The sequence below is a fragment of the Urocitellus parryii genome, chromosome 3 (assembly GCF_045843805.1).
Source record: "Urocitellus parryii isolate mUroPar1 chromosome 3, mUroPar1.hap1, whole genome shotgun sequence".
In the NCBI taxonomy this organism is placed as follows: domain Eukaryota; kingdom Metazoa; phylum Chordata; class Mammalia; order Rodentia; family Sciuridae; genus Urocitellus; species Urocitellus parryii.
Genome location: NC_135533.1, coordinates 170546331 through 170566108, shown reverse-complemented (window position 1 = coordinate 170566108; position 19778 = coordinate 170546331). Strand labels below are relative to the sequence as shown.

Below are 19778 nucleotides of genomic sequence, written 5' to 3'. Positions count from 1 at the left end.
TTTATTCTGTATTTTAGGATTCAAGAGACTCATAAAAATTCTGGGATTACAGGTATGGTGATGACGTATGGTGATGCATACCTGTAATCCCACAGGCTCAGGAAGCCAAGGCAGGAGGATCACAGGTTCAAAGCCAGCCTCTGCAGCTTACCGAGGCTATAAGCAACCTAGTGAGACCCTGTCTCAAAATAAAAAATAAAAATGGATGAGGATGTAGCCCAATAGTTAAACACTCTTGGGTTTACTCATACAAAAAAAAAAAAGATTGTGGTCTTTGATTAGCCACAGAACTTGGGTTTTATTTTTTAAAAAGACCTATTTTCATATTTTAATATCAATTTGGAATACATCTTAAAATCAATTATTGATCTAGTTTTAGTTTTAGTTTTATTGGCAATCTTTTTTCTTCTTGATAATACATAAATAATGGTAAATCTTAAACTTTAGGGTCCTTTCTAAGTTTAATGAGATCTGATAATAATGTCTAAAATCAACTATTCTTTGCAGTTTTTATCTAAATATTTTACCTGTCCTTATTTGTTAAACAGGGTTTTGGGAAGGAAGGAGTTTGGGGATTTTTTGTTTGTTTTATTTTTTCTCTCTTTAGAGGGATTGTTAACAATATGAGGGTATGATGATAAATTCAGTGATATTCTTTGGTGATAATATATTATTTTTATATATGCAAATGCTAAAACCTTATTTCCCCTTACCATTTTTTTTTCTCTTTGTTTTTCAAGTGTCAATATACAGTATCTGGTTTTATGATAAGAATGACTGTCACCGCATAGCAAAACTCATGGCTGAGTAAGTATGTTGATTTCCTTTTTATTGCCAAAAATTTGAAAAAGGCAGAAAAACCTAACTCTGAACTTGTCTATGATTCTACTACTTCCAGTGTTTGCAAATGTCTGTTTGTTTCCAGTCTTTTTCTTCATGAATACATCAGGTTGATATGTGGATTTTTTTTTTAGAAAAATAGCCTCATGCTGTATATTCTGCTTTTAATGTCAAGGCATTAAATTTTCCCCAGTTGTATTTATAATGACTGTATCATATCTGGTCCAACAATTCATAATTTAACCAAAACTTTACTGTAAGTTAGGGCGACCAACTTGCCCAGCTCCAGAGGCTGTCAGCTAATCCGGTACACAGCCTGACCAGCATATGCAGTAGCTATCCAAATTTCCACTGTAACAGATGGTATTATATTCAGTGGCCTGTAAGAAAACTCCTGCACACATCCATTTGAATTCCTTTAAGCAGACTTGCTTTTGACACAGACTAGGTTTAGCAGTCCCCAATCCACTAACAGATTATCTTCCAGAAGGTTTTGTTACAACCCAAAATCTTGAAATTTGGAAAATTTCATTGAATTAATGTTCTAAAGGGTGACTCATGTCCTTTCTCAAGCTAGCCTGTAGAAAATATCTTGTGTGGCCTATCCATATTACTAGACTACCAGTCTGTATTCTGGGAGCCCAAGACACTGTGGTTCTGAAGGAGCTTCAGGGGCTACAGAACTTGGACAGTGCTGCATGGACAATGTGTTCTGGTGTACCTCTGCCACCTCTTCAGTTTTTGCTTAAATCTTCTCAGAAATGTAGATCTTTCTTCCCCATCTGTCAAATCTAAATTCCCTTTGCTCTCCTGCAAGGTTTATACTGCATGTTTGGAAGAAAACAGTACTAATTTTTTTTAACATTCTAATTTTTAATTAATTGTCCTAAAAGCATAGATAAGTAGTTAACCCCCAAACTTCAGTTTTCAGTTTACATTTTTTTAAGAAAGGTACACATAGTCAAAGCCAAATTATAATCCAGGAATGTCCTGGCATGTCCTGATTGGTTGCTTATTAGCCTCCTACTCTGTCTGCTCTGGCTATGAGCTCAGAAAGCAGGCCCATGTTTATTACTATGTTCACCCTGGAGAGCATCTCTCCCTATGAACTTGTAGTTATTTATTAGAAAAAGGGCTGGCTCTCTAGAACCTCTTTTTTCTTACCTCTAAAAAAGATTTATCTGTTTTTCAGCAAAAAAGTTCATTTAATTTATAAGGAATAGAGGTTTATGATTTTTAAGTCTAGGAGCATGGTACCAACATCTAGGGAGGGTTGTCTTCTTGCATCATAATATGAAGGAGGGCATCATGAGAGCAGGCATGTTAGTGCAGGTCTGCATTATTTCTCATAAAGCCACTGATGCCATTATGAGGACTTCATCTCGTGATCTTAACAAAGGCATTGCTTTAATGATCATTTTTGTGTGTGTGTTTACTGGGAATTGCCCTTAGGGCTTTAAGAATGCTAAGCAAACCCTGTACCACTGAGCTGTACACACAGCCCTTCATCACTTTTTTCCCCTCCAGGTCCTTGAACATGCTAGGCAAGCACTCTGCCGCTGAGCTACATTCCCACCCTTTTTATTTTTATTTTGAATCAGGGTCTTGGTAAGTTTCAACCTTTTAATCCCCAAACTTCAGATCCTCATGCCTCAGCCTCCCAATAGCTAGGATTACAGGTGTGCACCATCATACCCAACTTGTTTTTAATTTTGAAAGTATCAGTGAAGGCAGCTGACTCTTCTGGTTACTAGAAAAACACATGTGGTTTGTTGATCCATCCAGAATATTTGTCTTAAATACCTAAATTTAGGAGTATATTAACATATTCACATATTCTCCTGCAACATGACAGCATTTTGACCTTAAATGAAAGAATCTGGCTCCTTGAGCCCTAACATATACAGAGAAAATTATTTTCAACTTTTTTCTCTTTAAAGGCAAGTGGCACCCCCTAATACCAGACTTCAGATGGCAAATGAAGCTAAAAACTGAGACCTATTGAAAATATTGTATTGAACCCTAAAAAAAGGATGAGGAAGTAGAAACAGGAAGCAGGGAGGGAGAAGAATATTTGAGGTTCTTTCATACTGTCAGCTTGTTTTACTAGAAACAAAATTAAAGTATTAAAAAAAATAGAGCTAGCCTGTTTATAGAGGAAGATAATGCCTTATAAATGTTACCATTTTTTTGAATAAATGACTTTATAATCACCAAAGATAAAACGGAATGTTTTTCATTGTTTTAAAACTGCCAATAGCTGGCCACAGTGGTGCACACCTATAATCCCAACACCTCAGGAGGTGGATACAGGAGGATCTCAAGTTCAAGGCCAGCTTCAACAAGACCCTAAGCAACTTATGACTCTGTTGCCAATAAAAAAAAAAGGGGGGGCTGGGTACGTAGCTCAGTGGTAAAGTGCCTCTGGGTTAAATCTCCAGAACCCCCCAAAATAAAATAAAACTGCCTCTGTATGTCTCTGTGTTCTACGTAATTCAGAATATCACTTTGATAACCAAAAATACTGGTACTTTTTTTTTTTTTTAGTGTGCATCTAAACAAATGTATCTAGACTGGGGACGTACATAGCTTAATGGTAGAGTGCTTGTATAGCATGCTCAAGGTCCTGGGTTTGATCCTCAGCACTGCAATAAATAAGCATGTCTTTCAGTACTCATTAAATACAGTTCTTCTCATGACTGTTTTGACAGCCACAATATAATAAAAATTTTCTAAGGAATTGATTGATTCCAAGAGATGTTTATAAAATTGGAGGGGCTGGAGGTATAGCTCAGTTGTAAAGTTCTTGAGTATACACAAGGCTCTCGGTTCAACCCCAGCACTGCAGAAATAAATTTAAAAAAATAAACTCAGGAAAAATGTCAAATAAAAAACTGAGAAGTCATGTAGGAAATTGAATTAACTTCTAGGTCTTTTTGGATATTTTCTTTAGTCAGTGACAAAGTTGAAAACCCACTACATTCAGAAAACATCGACTTTCCTGAAGAGGGAATCTAGTCTGTTGGAAACTGTTTCTTAACAAATACTTGATAGAATGTTTGCTCAGATAAAAGGTATAAAATTTGGAGAACCCAGGAACTGGGATTGTAGCTTAGTGGTGGAGAACTTGCCTCTCATGTGTGAGGCACTAGTTTGAGCCTCAGCACCACATTAAAAAAATAAATAAAGGTATTGTGTCCATTTACAACTAAATATGTGTGTGTGTGTGTGTGTGTGTGTGTAAGATTTTTTTGGAGAACTCATGAAAGTGAGTTTTATTCCTGATCTTAGAGTCCTAAGGGCATGTTTTGGTATTAGAGAGGAAGATAGAGAAGCAAGGGTATCTCTCATTAAGTTTGAACTGAAAGAGTCCTTTAGAGTCTAAGCATCACTCATGTAAGAGTCCTGCTACACTACTCCTGACAGCTTCTGCTTTTAGCAGTAGTGAACTTCATGAGATAGCCTCTTCACAGGTGAATAGAGGTGATTATTAGAAATACTCTTTTGGGGCTGGAGATGTGGCTCAGCGGTAGTGCGCTCGCCTGGCATGCGTGCGGCCCGGGTTCGATCCTCAGCACCACATACCAACAAAGATGTTGTGTCTGCCGAGAACTAAAAAATAAATATTAAAAAAAAAAAAAAAAAAAGAAATACTCTTTTGAACCAAAATAATGTTGCTCAGTCATAGAGTGCTTTCTTGGCATGTGAGAGGCCCTGGGTTTGATCCCCAATGCCACCAAAAGAAAAAAAAAAATTAAGATTTTTTTAACCTATTTCTTTTAAATAAAAGAGACATCATGTCCCTCCCCACCACACATATAATAATTGGAAGTTCTTGGGTAGGCTGTTTTGAAGCTATAAACTGGCAGTGAATAATCTATTCTTGTCCTGATCCTATTCCATAAAAACAAACCCTTCATTACTGAATTGATTTATTGCCTGTCACCATTGTCAAGTTCTCTGTTAATATAATCACCAAATCATGGCTGTTCCCATAAAATCCCACGGCAGGCAGGGTTTATTCATTCAAGTTGAGACTGAAACCTAAATGAGTTAAAAAAAAATTAGTTGCCTTATTAAAATATATTATTCTACCTTGAAGGAAAATATAGGAAATAAACTACCTATGTGCTTGCCACCAACCTGTAATTCCTAACATTTTGCTGTAATTGCTTCAAATGCAGGGAAGAGAGAATATTCTTTAAAAATGAAAGCCTATAGATAGATTTTAAGTCCTTACACCTATCAGTATCATTCTTTTTTCTTTATTTATACTGGGGGTTGAATGCAGGGGCACTTTACCACTGAGCTACATCCCCAGACCTTTTATTTTTTACTTTGAGACAGGGTCTTGCTAAGTTGCCAAGGCTGGCGTCAAACTTGTGATTTTCTTGCCTCAGTCTCCCAAGACACTGGGATTACAGGTGTGCTATCAATGTCATTCTTAAAATCTGAGGCTTTACTTGATTTGTGGATTTCAGGTGAATAATTAGCTCAAATAGTTCCAGTCAAAATAAAGAGCATTCCCAGAACCACACTAATCTCAGTCACCTACTTAGTGATTTTGAAGAGAGAAAATAAGGCAATCCTTTTGTTCACTTGTAGTGCTATCATTTAACTTTAGAAGATTTGCCAGAAATCTTTTTCAAGGCTAGCTTAGTGTCAGTACAAGCTTTCCACAGTGTTGTTCAACTGTGCAGTCTTCCTAGTTTTGATAAAGTGATTATTTTCACATTTACTTTATCATTTAGTTTGACTGCATTTGAGTTGCTTATAAAAGAAGATCCTTCAGTGGAGTTTTTAGTGTACCTACTTCCACCACCTCCAGAAAGGAATTCTGTATTTTTGTCTTTCTAAATGTGAAATATATTGGTTGGCACTGTTGTTAATGAGGTGGTGAAACTGTAATTAAGTTCCTTATTTCTGGAATGAGAACTCATTCCAGTGTTATGTATTATAAAGACAGTATCATTATGTGACACTGTTATTGTGTCTTCAGAAGATGAACTTCAAGAGCTTTTGGGTCAAATTTTCTCTCTAAAACCTGGTTTTCCTTCTTTAGTGTGGTAGAAGAAGAGACAAGGCGATCCCAGCAAGCTGCTCGAGATAAACAGAGTCCCAGCCAGGCCAATGGCTGCAATGACCACAGGCCCATCGACATCCTAGAGATGCTGAGCAGAGCCAAGGATGAGTATGAAAGGGTAAGGTGCGCCAGGTGCTGACCAGGGAAGACCAGAAGGGGTTGGGGGGAAGAAGGCCTTCGAGAAGGCTTTATGGACTGAATAAGTTATCTCTAGAGCCAACAGTAATAATTGGTCCAAAAAGAAAGCATGTAAAGTCTGAAGGGTAAGAAATCTATTACCTGAGAGTACTTGTTTGGATAGGAAAGTTTAGAATGCTTTTTTCCTATACTTATAATTATAGCAAAATAGCTCAGTGGCAGAGCACTTGCTTAGCATGTGTGAGGCACTGGGTTTGATCTTTAGCACCGCATAAAATTAAACAGAAAAAAAATAAATAAAGGCATTCTGTCCATCTACAACTACAAAAAAAAATCCTAATAATAACAAAATTACTTTGGAAGAAAAAGGAGGAAAGAAGTTGGCCCACATCAAATAGTTCTGGAAAAACTTATACATCTTTTTCACACCTGCAGCCTCAGTTTGGATGATGAATAGTCTTAGGAATTTACATAGATTTTGAGAAGTACTCTAATATTTTGCACTTCATATTACTAAAATGTATATTCATGATCTATAATTGGTAGTGGATAGACAGTTTCATGAATAATTTTAAATTCCAGATTTAAAATTTGGAATTTTACCTGAAACTGATAATTTTCTCAAAAGCAGTATTGTCTTTTTCTTCTATTTTACATTTTACCTTATAAGTTAGCTGTTAAAAATTTTCTTCCAAAAGTTGGATAATATGGAAGTTATAGTATGTTAGTTAATTTATTCAATGCATGCTTATGAGTTCACTGTGTGCCAAGAAGTGGACACTTCTTCTTGACAGTATATAGAAGGCTTGCCTATATCTGAGGACTATCCTGACTTTTCACTTGACATCAATACCTCTATGCCCCACGCTTCACTGGAGTGAGACTGAAGCTTTCTTCTTTTTTTTTTTTTTTTTTTTTTTAGATTTTTTTTTTAGAGAGAGAGAGAGGGAGAGAGAGAGAATTTTTTAATATTTATTTTTTAGTTATCGGCGGACACAACATCTTTGTTTGTATGTGGTGCTGAGGATCGAACCCGGGCCGCACGCATGCCAGGCGAGCGCGCTACCACTTGAGCCATATCCCCAGCCCGAGACTGAAGCTTTCCATGGCTGTTTTTTATTTCAACAGAATTAAAATTGTCACCTTATTCCTCACTAAAATTTGGTTCTCTTAACCCAATTTCATCTTCACCTCACCAAAACTTCAGGAAACAAATTGAGGAAAAGCACCATCTAGGGGTAGGGATTGTGGCTCAATGGTAGAGCATTTGCCTCTATTAAAAATAAATAAAATAAAGATATTGTGTCCATATACAACTAAAAAAAAAAAAAAAAGCACCTTCTAAGCCCATGTTTCCCAAACAGTTCTGCTTTAGCACTAGCTTCTGTAGTAATACCAGATGATCTTTGAAAAAAGGTTCAAGTTGCTAAAGAGTTGAGGAAATGTTGTTAGCGTGTCTCCTCCTTGCATCCTCTTGGCTTTGCAGTACTCAAGACTGAGCAATTTCACTACCAGGACCATTTCTCAATTACTACCCTTTAATATCTTAAGAATCTGGAATTCAGGGAACAAAGCTTGAAAAAAAGTGTTCTGGAAGATAGTTTTCTCTAGAAAGGAAGAGTCATATTCACCATAAACTATGATAAGTTTTCTGGAGAAATGTACATGCAAGCCCATGAAAAGTTTCTATTTGTCTCAAATTCATCAATGTCTCATGGAGAAATAGGAGTAGTTTATGTATGTATGAAAAGCTCTTGACTCTAATACATCGAGAATATATTTTAAGAATATATATATATATATATATATATATTTTTTTTTTTTTTTTTTTTTTTTTTTTTTTTTTTTAGGTTACCTTAGGGCTGTCAGTATAGTTCAATGGTGGAGCGCTTGCCAGGCATGCAGGAGGCCCTGGGTTCAAACCCCTGCACCACCCAAAAAAGGGAAGGGGCAAAAAAAAAAGTTTACCTTACATTTGAAAAAAAAAAGAGGGGATCCCTTACTAAACACTGAGTTAAGTTTTTTCCTTTCTATTTTATATTTTTTCCTTTTTCATGCTGGGAACAGACCCCTGAACTTTGCACATCTTGAGCAGCACCCCCAGCCTCAAAGCAATTTTTTTTTTTTTTACACAAAGCTTTTAAAAACGTCCAGTATCATGTAAGCAATCTAAAAATCTGGGCTAATTTCTAGTTATATAAATATTGCAAAAGTCGGGGCTGGGGATGTGGCTCAAGTGGTAGCGCGCTTGCCTGGCATGCGTGCGGCCCGGGTTCAATCCTCAGCACTACATACAAACAAAGATGTTGTGTCTGCCAATAACTAAAAAATAAAAAAATATTAAAATTCTCTGTCTCTCTCTCTCTCAAAAAAAACTCTAAAAAAAAAATAAATATTGCAAAAGTAAAGAATTTGGAAAGTATAGTAATCTGTTTTTAAGAAAATTCTTCAACAGTATAGAATTAAAAAAAATAATGTCTAAAGTTAGATTAGAACAGAACTAAGGTTTAGTTAACTCTGACAATTCCTTTAATGTATGCTATTTTTGAAAATTGTAAATAGGTGGAACTTTCCTAAGTAAGCATTTTTGGTTTTTTTATCTGTACTTGCCTGTCATCTAACCAAATGGAGCTGGTATTAGCAGTGACCCATGGATCCATATCTTAGTGTTGGATAGACTCTCACCAGCTGCACGTGGTTCCAGATGGCCCTTTGTTTATCTTTGGTAGAGACTTGGGGGATTGGCAGAGTCAAGAGTAGAGGTGGGGGTGCTCAGTGGCAGAGCACTTGCCTGGCATGTGTGAGGCACTGGATTCGATCTTTAGCACCCTCATAAAAATAAATAAAATAAAGGCATGCAGTCTATCCACAACTACCCAAAAAAAAGGAAGAAAGAAAAGAAAACAGAGAGTGTAGTGGTGTAAGCAAGGCCTCAGTGATAGGATTTGATCCCAGCTCTGAATCTCCCCTGTCCAATGTATATAATATAATGGACTGAAATCCAGACTTTTGAGTGGGGAATTTATAATACACTGTTTAAAAATTAAAATTCTATAAGAATTTTATCTATAAATCCTATAGTTTCTTTTAACCAACTTTCCTATTTTTAATGGAGTGAAAGATAGTTGAAACCACAGTCCTTGACAGTTGGCCCATTTTGAGTTGATTTTAGCCATAGCTATACTCCTGGATTATTTGTTTGGTTTTTTGTTTGTTTGTTTGGGTCCTGGAACCCAGAACCTTGCACATGCCAGGCAAGTCCTCTAACACTGTGTTGCGTCTCCAGCCCCTAACCCTGGATTTTGTTCAGGTTTTTGTTTTGTTTTAGTTAATTTTTGCCAAAAAATAAATAAAAAAGAGAAAAGAAAAGAAAGAAAGAACTCAGCAATATGACTTTGGAGCTAAGTATAGAATGTAGAATTAATTTTTCCTAGGATAAATTATTGAAGTGGTAGATCAAAAGATTTTGAAATCTTTTTTTTTACCAAATATTGTAAAAATTATCCTCTGTCAGGTTTCTCTGTGAGTATGCATTTCCCCCTAAATTTTACAAAGCCTGAATGACATCATTAACACATAAAATAGGGTTAGGATTGTAGCTGAGTGGTAGAGCACTTGTCTAGCATGTGTGAGGCACTGCATTCAATTCTCAGCACCACATATAAAAAATAAATAAAAATAAAAAGGTCCATCAACAACTAAAAAATATTTTTAAAAAAATCCACAAAAGCCCTACACAAGTATCAAAAATACGTAAAATCCATAAGAATTTATTAGAGTATACGATGTAACAACAAGTACTGCAAACTCAAATGCCTGAGGAGGCAGGTCAACCATTGTAGTGAATAAAGTGGGCCAGAGCAGAACTAAGGCAGACTGAGAACCCGTTTCTGGGTAAAAGGTTCAGTTGGAGCTCAGCCCCACCCAATGACTGTCACATGACTTATCATTCAGCCTCTCTGTGAAAATGACAAACCTGGATTTTTATAGGGAAGTTCCCAATTTTTTTTTGTTTCTGAACATGCCATCTTCCGTCTTATGAAACTTGTTATGTGATCTGAGAGTGTTGCTCATTGGTAGAGGTCTTGCCTAGCCCCCAGGTTTGATCCCTAGCAAGCATAGAAAATTAAAACATAATAAAAGAATTTGTTACGGAGCCTTTTGTGGGGAGAGGTGGGGTGCCAGGGATTGGACACAGGGGCACTCCATAATTGAACTACATCCCCACCCATTTGAGTACCAATTCCTAGGCTAAGCATCATGTATCTTTGAAGTGTGGTATCAAGAAAATTATCTTTCTCAGAACTGAAGTTTGGAGAGCTGCCCCTTCCCCCTGCCCATCATGTGTTTTGACATGGACAGTGCTGGATCATATAGCCCAAATATAACTTGAGTTTCCAAAAATTTATAATTTTTATGTCTATCTGATCATTAGTTTGGGGGTTTTGTTTGTTTGTTTGGGGGTTTTGTTTTCTTTTTTGGTACTGGCAGTTGAACCTGGGATGCTTTACCACTGTGCCACATCTCCCCAGTCCTTTTTATTTTTTATTTTGAGGCAGGGTCTCACTCAGTTGCTGAGGCTAGCTTCAACCAAATGGTTAAGTCATAGTATATTCATATAATGGAACATTGTTCATCAATAAAAAAGGAATTAACCATTAATACCATATGACACCGTGGCTGAATTTAAGAAGCATTATGTTAAGTGAAAGAAGCAAGCATTCTGCTTACCTACCATTTATATGACATTTTTTTAAAAGATAAAACTGTAGGACAGAACAGACCACTTGTTGTGAGTGGTTGAGAAGGCATAACTACAATGGGACCCATCCCAGAGAATTTTCTTGGAGTGATAGAATTGTTTTCTACCCTGACTGTGGAGGTAGGTGTACAAATAGAACTATCCAACCCAAAAGAGTTAATTTTATCATGTTAACTTACAACAAACTACAAGAGAATAAATAGTTGAGTGATACCATTAGCTTTTCCTTAAAGGGTGATTAAAAATAACAATTGTGGCTAACACTCTTGTCTAAAATTAGGTGCTCAGCTTTATAAAAATTTTATTATATAAATTATTTACTTGAGAATTCAGAGCAAACATTTTGGGGGATCTTTTCCTTATTTTCAATGTAACATTTCTGTTCACCTACTTTATGAACCAAATAATAGATGATGAACTTTTTTCACAAGATGTACTTTCTTAATTTTTTTTTTAAGAATCAGATGGGCGACTCAAATATCTCCAGCCCTGGGTTACAGCCAAGCACCCAACTCTCCAATCTGGGAAGCACTGAGACACTAGAAGAGACACTCTCCGGGTCACAAGATAAGGTTTGTACAGTTAAAGCCCTAGCTTTGTTTAGAGTAACAAAACAAAGAGAAACATTTTTTAAGAGTTGTGTTGCAGTGCAAGTTTGAGTTGTCACTTATCTGACCAAGTCTTATGTGTGATAACATAATGACAACCATCTAGGTAATTTCCTTAGTTCATATAATACTCTTTGATCTGGATTTTGCAGTAGCCTCCTATCTGGTCTCTCAAATTTGTCCTTAATTCTACCTTCCCTATTCTTAGCCCAGCAGCCAGAGTAATACTGAGGAAACCTTAAGTGTATTCCTCTACTTAAAACCCTCCAGTGATGTCCTGCCTCACTCAGTTAAAAGCCAAGGAGATGGCAGTGGCCCACAAGGCCCTACATGATCTGACCTCTCTACCTGTGGCATCAACTATACCTATACCCCTCTGCCTTGCTCACTTGGCCTCCATGTCATTGGCTCTCTTGCTTTTTCTCAAGTGCTAGACATGCTCCTGCCTCAAGACAGGCCTTTGTTCTGGTTGTCCCCTTGGCCTAGAGTACTTTCCTCCCACGACTGTCTTGCTTTCTTTCCTCCTTTTGATCTCAAATGTCCTCATGTAGGTGAGGACTTCTCTACCTACCCTGTGTAAAACACCAGCCCTTCCCATTCCCCTTTCCTCCTGCTTGTTTTGCTTTCTCATTAAGTCTTCTAACTAGCTAACATGGTTTTTCTTCTTTATTTACTGTTTTTCTCTTGCTCACCAAAATATAAGCTCCGTGAGGGCAGGTAGTTTTATCTGCCTTTTTTCAATGCTATATGTATTCTTAAAATCTGATCTTGTGACTGTTGAATTAATTAGTTCTCTTTATAATTGATGGTCTAATAAAAAAACATATCAAGTAAAACCCATAATTTGGTTGATAAATAAAGCCTCCTTTATCCAGTCCACCTCCCAAATCCTCCATTTACATATTTTTGTGTGAATATAAATTTCTATTTCTCTGGGTGAAATGCTTAAGAGTCCAAACTTTCAGATCATTTGATGTTATGGTTTAGATCTGGAATGTCCTCCCAAAAGCTCAAGTGTTGAAAACATGGTCCTCAGTGCAGCAAGGTTCAGAGACTTTTAGGAAATTATTGGATTGTCACCTCATCAGTGGATTAATCCATTTAATGGATTAATAATTTGGTCTAGAGGCCAGGGTTGTAGCTCAGTGGTAGAGTGCTCACCAAGCACGTTGAGGCACTGGGTTTGATCCTCAGCACCACATTAAAAAAATAAATAAAATAAAGGCATTATGCCCACCTACAACTAAAAAATATATTTTTAAAAAAATAAGAATTTGGACTACTGGGTGGTAATTTAAGGCATTTGGGGCATGGTTGTTGAAAGTAGGTCACTGAGGATGTGGTTTTAGGGACTATTATCCTTCTTCAGCCCCTTCCTGTCTCTGCTTCCCAATTGCCATGAGATGAGCAGCTTTCCTCCACTATGCCCTTCAGCTCTGATGTTTTTGCTTTTCAGTCATCTGAACATGATGGTTTTTTTACTTTGAAACAGGGTCTCACTAAGTTGCTTAAGGCCTCACTGAATTGCTGAGTCTGGCCTTGAACCGGCAATCCTCCTGCCTCAGTCTCCCAAGTTGCTGCAATCACAGGCATACACCATTGCACCTGACTTGTTTAACCACTTTTCAACCAGGAATATTTGGTACAGGGTTTTTTGTTTTGTTTTGTTTTGCTTTTAACATGTGTCATTGTACATATTGGGGCTCGGTATATTTCAGTACATTCATAAAGTGTACAATGATGAATCCAGCCCCACTTTATTCACTACTCTGTTTACAACTTTTTTCATGAATATAAATATCCACTTGTATGAGATAAATGCCTAAGAATTCAAACATTGGATCATTTGGTAATTATACATTTTTCCATAAAATACTGCCAAACTGAGCCAGGAATGGTGGCACGTGCCTGTAATCCCAGTGACTTGGGAGGCTGAGGCAGGAGGATTGCAAGTTCAAGGCCACCCTCAGCAATTTAGTTGAGCCTGTCTCAAAAAATAAAAAGGGCTGAGGGATATGGCTCAGTGATAAAGTGCTCCTGTATTCAACCCCCAGCACCCCCGAGAAAAAAGTTTAAAAACCTGCCAAACTGTTTTCCAGAGGCTGTACTATTTTACATTCCCATCAGCAATGTATCCATAATATTTTTAGGTATTAAGTAGTTAATTTAAAGCAGATTTTGTATATTACATTCTCATACTACCAGGATTTAGGATGCTGGCAGTGAAACTTACATTAAGTATGGTTCTATTATAAAAATTTTATTATAAATTTAGTTTTTCTTAATGTATTTTTCAGAGCCAGATTTATAGATTTCCTTCCATTGTACTTTATCAGTCAACAGTGTTCAGTGGATGTCACTTCCCCTTTCCTTTTTCTTAACACTGCCAAACTCAAAGAGTTACTATGAAGAAATGGACCAGAAAAATTCTTTAAGAATTTTTTTTTCAATTTCATTGAAAGATGAAAAAGGAGTATGACAGGCCATAAAATGTTCAGTCTTTCAATAACAGCACCAGTGATGGATCTGCAAACATTGAGAATTCAAGTGGATACTCAGGGAAGTGTACTTTCTAATGTAAATAGTGCTGATGTTGTTATTATTCCTTCAGTTCTTAACATACTTTTAAAATTCCATTTTTACTGGGTGCTGTGGTGGTTCATGCCTATAATCCCAAAGAGTTAGGAGGCTAAGGCAGAAGGATTGCAAGTTCAAGTCCTGTTTTCAGCAATTTGGTGAGACCCTGTCCCAAAGTAAAAAGGGCTAGGGATGTAGCTCAGTGGTAGAACTCCCCTCAGTTAATCCCTAGTACTGCTAAATAAATAAATAACAAAATAAAATTTCATTTTGGGGGTCAAATTCAAACAAAAAAAAAAAACATGATAAAATGTTGAGATTTGATTATCAGAAGCTGTTTGTTTGCCTAAAATTAACTCAAATCCATATCAGCCCCTTACACACAGGCATTACATTTATTTAGTAACAGTGCCATCTAGTGTTGAGGGATAAATTATACTATTCAAATTTAACAGTCTTTTCCATTTCATTTTCACAACTCAGTTGTTAATTCCATTTCATTTTCACAGTTCACTTATTAAAACTCCCTTGAGACTACTTCTGCTTAGTTTGTTGTTTTTTGCTTTGTGGTCAAGCCTGAGGTATATTTCACCAAGAGGTTTCTCTGTTTTTTTGGTACGAGGAATTTAACCCAGAGGTGCTTAACCACTGAGACACACCCCTTTATATTTTTTTTTTTTATTTTGAGACACGGACTCACTAAATTGCTTACAGCTTCACTGAGTTGCTTCAAATTTGCAGTCCTCCTGCTTTAGCCTCCCAGGCCACTGGGATTGTAGGTATGTACCACCATACCTGGCAATTTCTGTTTTTTAATGGTTTAATAGTGTATTATAGTTAAACTAATAGTAGTGTTCATTTTTACATAATCATGCATGCAGGAATAGTTTGCTCCATTTTAGTCTTCAGTGCTTCCTTTTTCCCACCACTACTTCCTCTGTTTTACTGATCTTCTACTTACTGTCTTTTTTTAATTGGAGTGCTTTATAAATATACTTAAAGGTGGCTTCAGTGATATATGTGTACATAGTATAATTTTGTCAGTTTAATTCCATAATTCCTCCCTTTGCCCACTCTTCTTGTCTCCCCCTTAACTGCCTTCTTTCACTCCACTGATCTCCCCTCTGTTTTCATGTTATCTGCCCAGCCCCCATTTTTATCTAGCTTTCTGCATAAGAAAAAAAAGATTGACCCTGGATTTGGGGGGTCTGACTTATTTCTCTTAGCATGATGTTTTCCAGTTCTGACTGTTCACTAGCAAATGCCATAATTTTATTCTTTATGTCTGATTAAAACTTACCTGTGTATATATACCACATTGTCTTTTTCAATTCATCTGTTGACAGGTATCTGGGCTGGTTCTATATCCTGACTATTGTGAATATACTGCTATAAACATTGGTGTGCCTATATCACTACACAATATGCTGATTTTAGTTCTTTTGGATAAACATTGAGGAGTGGGATAGCTGGGTCATATGGTGGTTCTATTCCTAGTCTTTGAAGAGATCATACTGCTTTCCAAAGTGGATATGCTATTTTGCAGTTCCACTAAAAATGTATGAGCATACCTCTTCCCCCACATCCTTGTCAGTATTTATTATTATTGGCATTCTTGAGGATTGCCATTCTAACTGTAGTGAGATGAAATCTCAATGTAGTTTTGATTTGCATTTTCCTGGTTGCCAGGATTTCAAACATTTTTCCTATATTTGTTTGCCATTTGTATTTCTTCTATTGAGAAATATCTGCTTAGTTCTTTTGCCCATTTATTGATTGGATTATTTGGGTTTTGGTGTGTTGGATTCTTTGAGTTCTTTATATATTCTGAATATTAATCCCCTATTGGAGGAGTAGCTGACAGAGTTTCTCCCATTCTGTACACTTTCTTCACACTCTTGTTTCCTTTGTTGTGAAGAAAGAAGCTTTTTAATTTGATGCCTTCTCACTTATTGATTCTTGGTTTTATTTCTTGAGCTTTAGGAGTCTTATTAAGGAAGTCAGTGCCTGTGCCAGTATATTGGAGTGTTGACCCTATTTATTCTTCTAGTAGTTGCAAAGGTTCTGGTCTAATTCCTAGATCCACTTTGATCCACTTTGATTTGACTTTTGTGCAGGATGAGAGGTATAGGAATCTAGTTTCATTCTTCCACATATGGATATCCAGTTTTCCCAGTACCATTTGTTGAAAAGGCCAACATATTTTGATACCTTTTGTCAAGTATCAGATGCATGTCCTGTTGTTTGATCTCTTCCTTTCATATAACAAAAATATTTCTTTCCTGAAAAAGACCCTAAAGTTTCTTCAGAATAGTCCCAGGGTGTGCTGTTTTTCAGAGTAGGTAAATCCAGATGTTGGTTTGTGCATATAATACACAATGTAATGGTTACTGTCCACATAATCTGTGTTAATAAATAAGAATTAATATTGGTTTTCAGTGCTTTTTTTTGCCAAGCAATTTTGGCTCATTTTTTCCTTTTTGTGTGCATGTGTGGTACTAGGGATTAAATCCAGGGATGCCATAGAAACAGAAAGTAGAGCAGAGGTTGCCAGAGTCTGAGGAGCATTGAGGAGGAAAGATGAGGAGTTACTATTTAATGGTTACAGGCAATTGTCTCCACCTGTAATCCCAGCTACTCCAAAGACTGTGGCAGAAGGATTGCAAACTTGAGTCCATCTTGGGCAATTTAGTGAGACCTTGTCTCAAGATAAAATAAAAGGTGCTTAAAAATCTACCTCAGCCATAGGAGCACTTGCCTAGTATGCACAAGTCCCAGAATTCATCCACAGCACCACAATAAAAAGGAGAGGTAGAATTTTGGGGAGGATGAAAGAAAAGTTCTAGGAGTAGTGGTGATGTTTACACAATATTATAAATATACCAAATGCCACTTTGGTCTTTTACCACTTATTTTTTTCCCTTTGAGTTGGGATATCGCTATATTGCCCAGACTTATCTTGGACTCTTGGGCTGAAGTGGTCCTCCTGCCTCATTGTACCTAGTAACTGAGATTACAGGCATGTGCCACAATTTTTTGGGGGGTGTGGGGGGTGGGCGCATTATCTCTGTGCTGTCAGTTGACATTTATGATGCCAGGGATGCAAAGTGAATAAGTCATGGTGCTCAGCATGGGAAATGGAATGATTATATGGCCTGGACAAAAAAGTCTATCCAATGGGGGAATTTATTGTCTACTTTGTCTTTCATTGAGTGGGTTTGAAATGTTGCCATGGAAGTTTAAACAGCTGTGTTCTTGATTCTTTGCATCAGGGAATAACAGGGTGGTTTATAATAGCATAGTGTTGGTATCCCATCAAGTGATTGTGGTTTTTTGCATTGTGAGATTGTGACATTCCAGAAGGATATTTGAATTTTTAATATACAAACATTTTTCAGGTTCCCTTAAAAAGTACACAGGTTTTTCATGATTACTCTTAAGACTCTATTGACCTAGGGATTTTGCTCAGTGATAGGGCACTTGCTCCATACACATACACCAAAAAAAGAAAAGTCTGTATGATATTTATGACAATAACATGTCAATTTCAATTTATTAAATATTTGTGGGCACCTGACATTGTATGATAATTTAATTTTCACAATTCTATGAGATAATTGCCACAGTTGTCCCCATTTTGCAGATGAAGAACTAAATAAAGATTATATAATTTTCGTTAGTGCCTGAAAAATGAACCTACTTATCTTTGATTTGATACCCTAAGTTCTGTACTTTTTTGAGAAGTACAAATATGAGCCATTTGTGGTGGCATACACCTGTAGTCCTAGTGGCTCCTGAGGCTGATGCAGGAAAATTGAAAGTTCAAAGCCAGCTTCAGCAACTTAGCAAGGCCCTAAACAACTTAGTAAGACCCTATCTCAAAATAAAAAGGACTAGGGACATGGATCAGTGGTTAAGTGCCCCTGCTTCAATCCCTGGTTGTGGGGGTGGGGGGGAGTAATATCAGGAGCCATTCTGGACAGTAGCTATGCACGTACCTGTAAGTCCTGAGCAAAGGGGTACTGAACAGTTACTGCACCCCTTGGATAATGAGGTCTGGCTCCAGGAGTGGGTGTCACCTGGTGGAGTTGAGTTACCCCCACCTATTCCTTTGTAATCTTACCCCTTTGCCCTTTTTGGGATAGAATGTTCCATGGAACCTCCCCTCGTGTGTCTCTCTTTCCACAGACCCCTAAGGTCACAGAGCCGTCCCCAGATTTTGAAAAGGTACTTCTATATGTTTGCATGCTTTCTTCACCATTTTCTTAAGTTATTGGAATAGTCAGATTTTGTGAACCCCGCATTAGGTTGCCAGCTCTGATAGATGGTGATAAAGTAGTAGTAAAAATATGAGGGAGTTGAACCATATAAAATCATTAGCTTTTTTTTTTTTTTTTTTTTTTACATCCAGTTTATAATTAGATGTTAGTGCTGGTAGATATTTGATGTGAGATTCCAAATCTGGAAAATTCTTTAAAGTGCTAGAGAGTGTTGTGACAGAGAGTCTTATTAGTGGGGTCCTGAATTTGTCATTTAAGACTTTCTCCACTTAAACAAAGCCTCTTGTCACATCAGCTTGCCAAGACATATTGTTAGCTTTTTAATATTAATAGAATTATCTTTATTGAATATTTCCTAAAATAGAGTAGTTTACATGAAGCTATGATTTTTACAATTGGAGGAGCTTCTGCCTCTTGCTCCACAACACTTATTCCACATCCTACTCAGACCTGCCCTGCCACCTCTCACCCAACAGATGACATTGTCCTCACATCAAGGAGAAAATACAAAGTGACATTCCCTTAACATTCCCTTCCCTTTTTTGTCTCACATGCAAACTCCTCTGTATCCTCAGTTCCATATGCTGGTCCTCTTGCCCTTGACACAGGGGATCTCACCCTCACCCCATCATACACCAACCAGGAGAAGGTGGTGAGAGAGTATTTTTGAGCCTCTACTGTATACTTTTCGTATCTGTGGTATTGGATTATTTGGGTTTTGGTGTGTTGTGCTGCTTAACAGCCCAAGAGGAAGGAAAGTAATGATCAGGGAATAAATGAGAAAGACAGCCTCTGCCTTGGAGGAACTTACTTTCTACTGTTGTTATGAGTGCTAACACTAAATGAGCACTTCTTATGTGCTGGGTTCCCTACATCTCCACGTCCCATCTCAGCCTTCCCTACTTTATAAGGGAGTTGAGACTCAGAGAGAAGAGTGAGTGACTCCCCAGGCTACACAGATGGGAGGACATAGAGCCTGGCAGTGGCAGTGCTGCTTGGCTGCCTCTTGGTGGTTGGCAGGGCCCTGAGGCTTTGTCCCTATAGTCTCCTGAGGGAATGCATGTGCTTTCTGGACTTGGATAGCCATTTTCATTTTTTAATAACTTCCAGATCAGTACCTCCAGTTTCCAGATGATGCATAAAGGCCTCAGATGTATTCAGAATTCACCTCAGCTTTTCCTCCCTCTACCTGGGGGACTTTTCTGGACTTTTCTTACACGCAGTACCGAAATACCAGGGTGTCTTCTTGCCTCCTCTTCAGCCACTGGTTCCTTCCATTCAGACTCCTTCGTCTTCATCATCTTCTCTGCCAGGACCTTAGTCCGGCTCTCTTCAGTCTCACTCTTCCAGTTTTTCCTTTACGTGGCCTTCGTCGTGTACATCCTATCATATAGCTGAGTGGCTCATTCCATTGCTCTGTGGGTAAAGTCCAGATCCCCATTGTGTCTCAGACACTGTGCAGCCCAAGCAGTGCTTTTTTCTCCCCTCCC

General features: G+C 37.5%; 1 protein-coding gene across 2 annotated transcripts in view; it reads left to right on the top strand.

Moving 5' to 3' along the window:
• The window catches only part of Dcp1a (decapping mRNA 1A), a 54165-nt gene that overhangs the window by 24187 nt on the left and 10200 nt on the right, over nt 1-19778 (top strand). For both annotated transcript variants that reach the window (XM_026388665.2, XM_077796214.1), the window contains exons 4-6: nt 741-807; nt 5903-6041; nt 11282-11395. In XM_026388665.2, coding sequence (XP_026244450.2) covers nt 741-807; nt 5903-6041; nt 11282-11395 — 320 coding nt within the window. The remainder of the gene's footprint in view (nt 1-740; nt 808-5902; nt 6042-11281; nt 11396-19778) is intronic.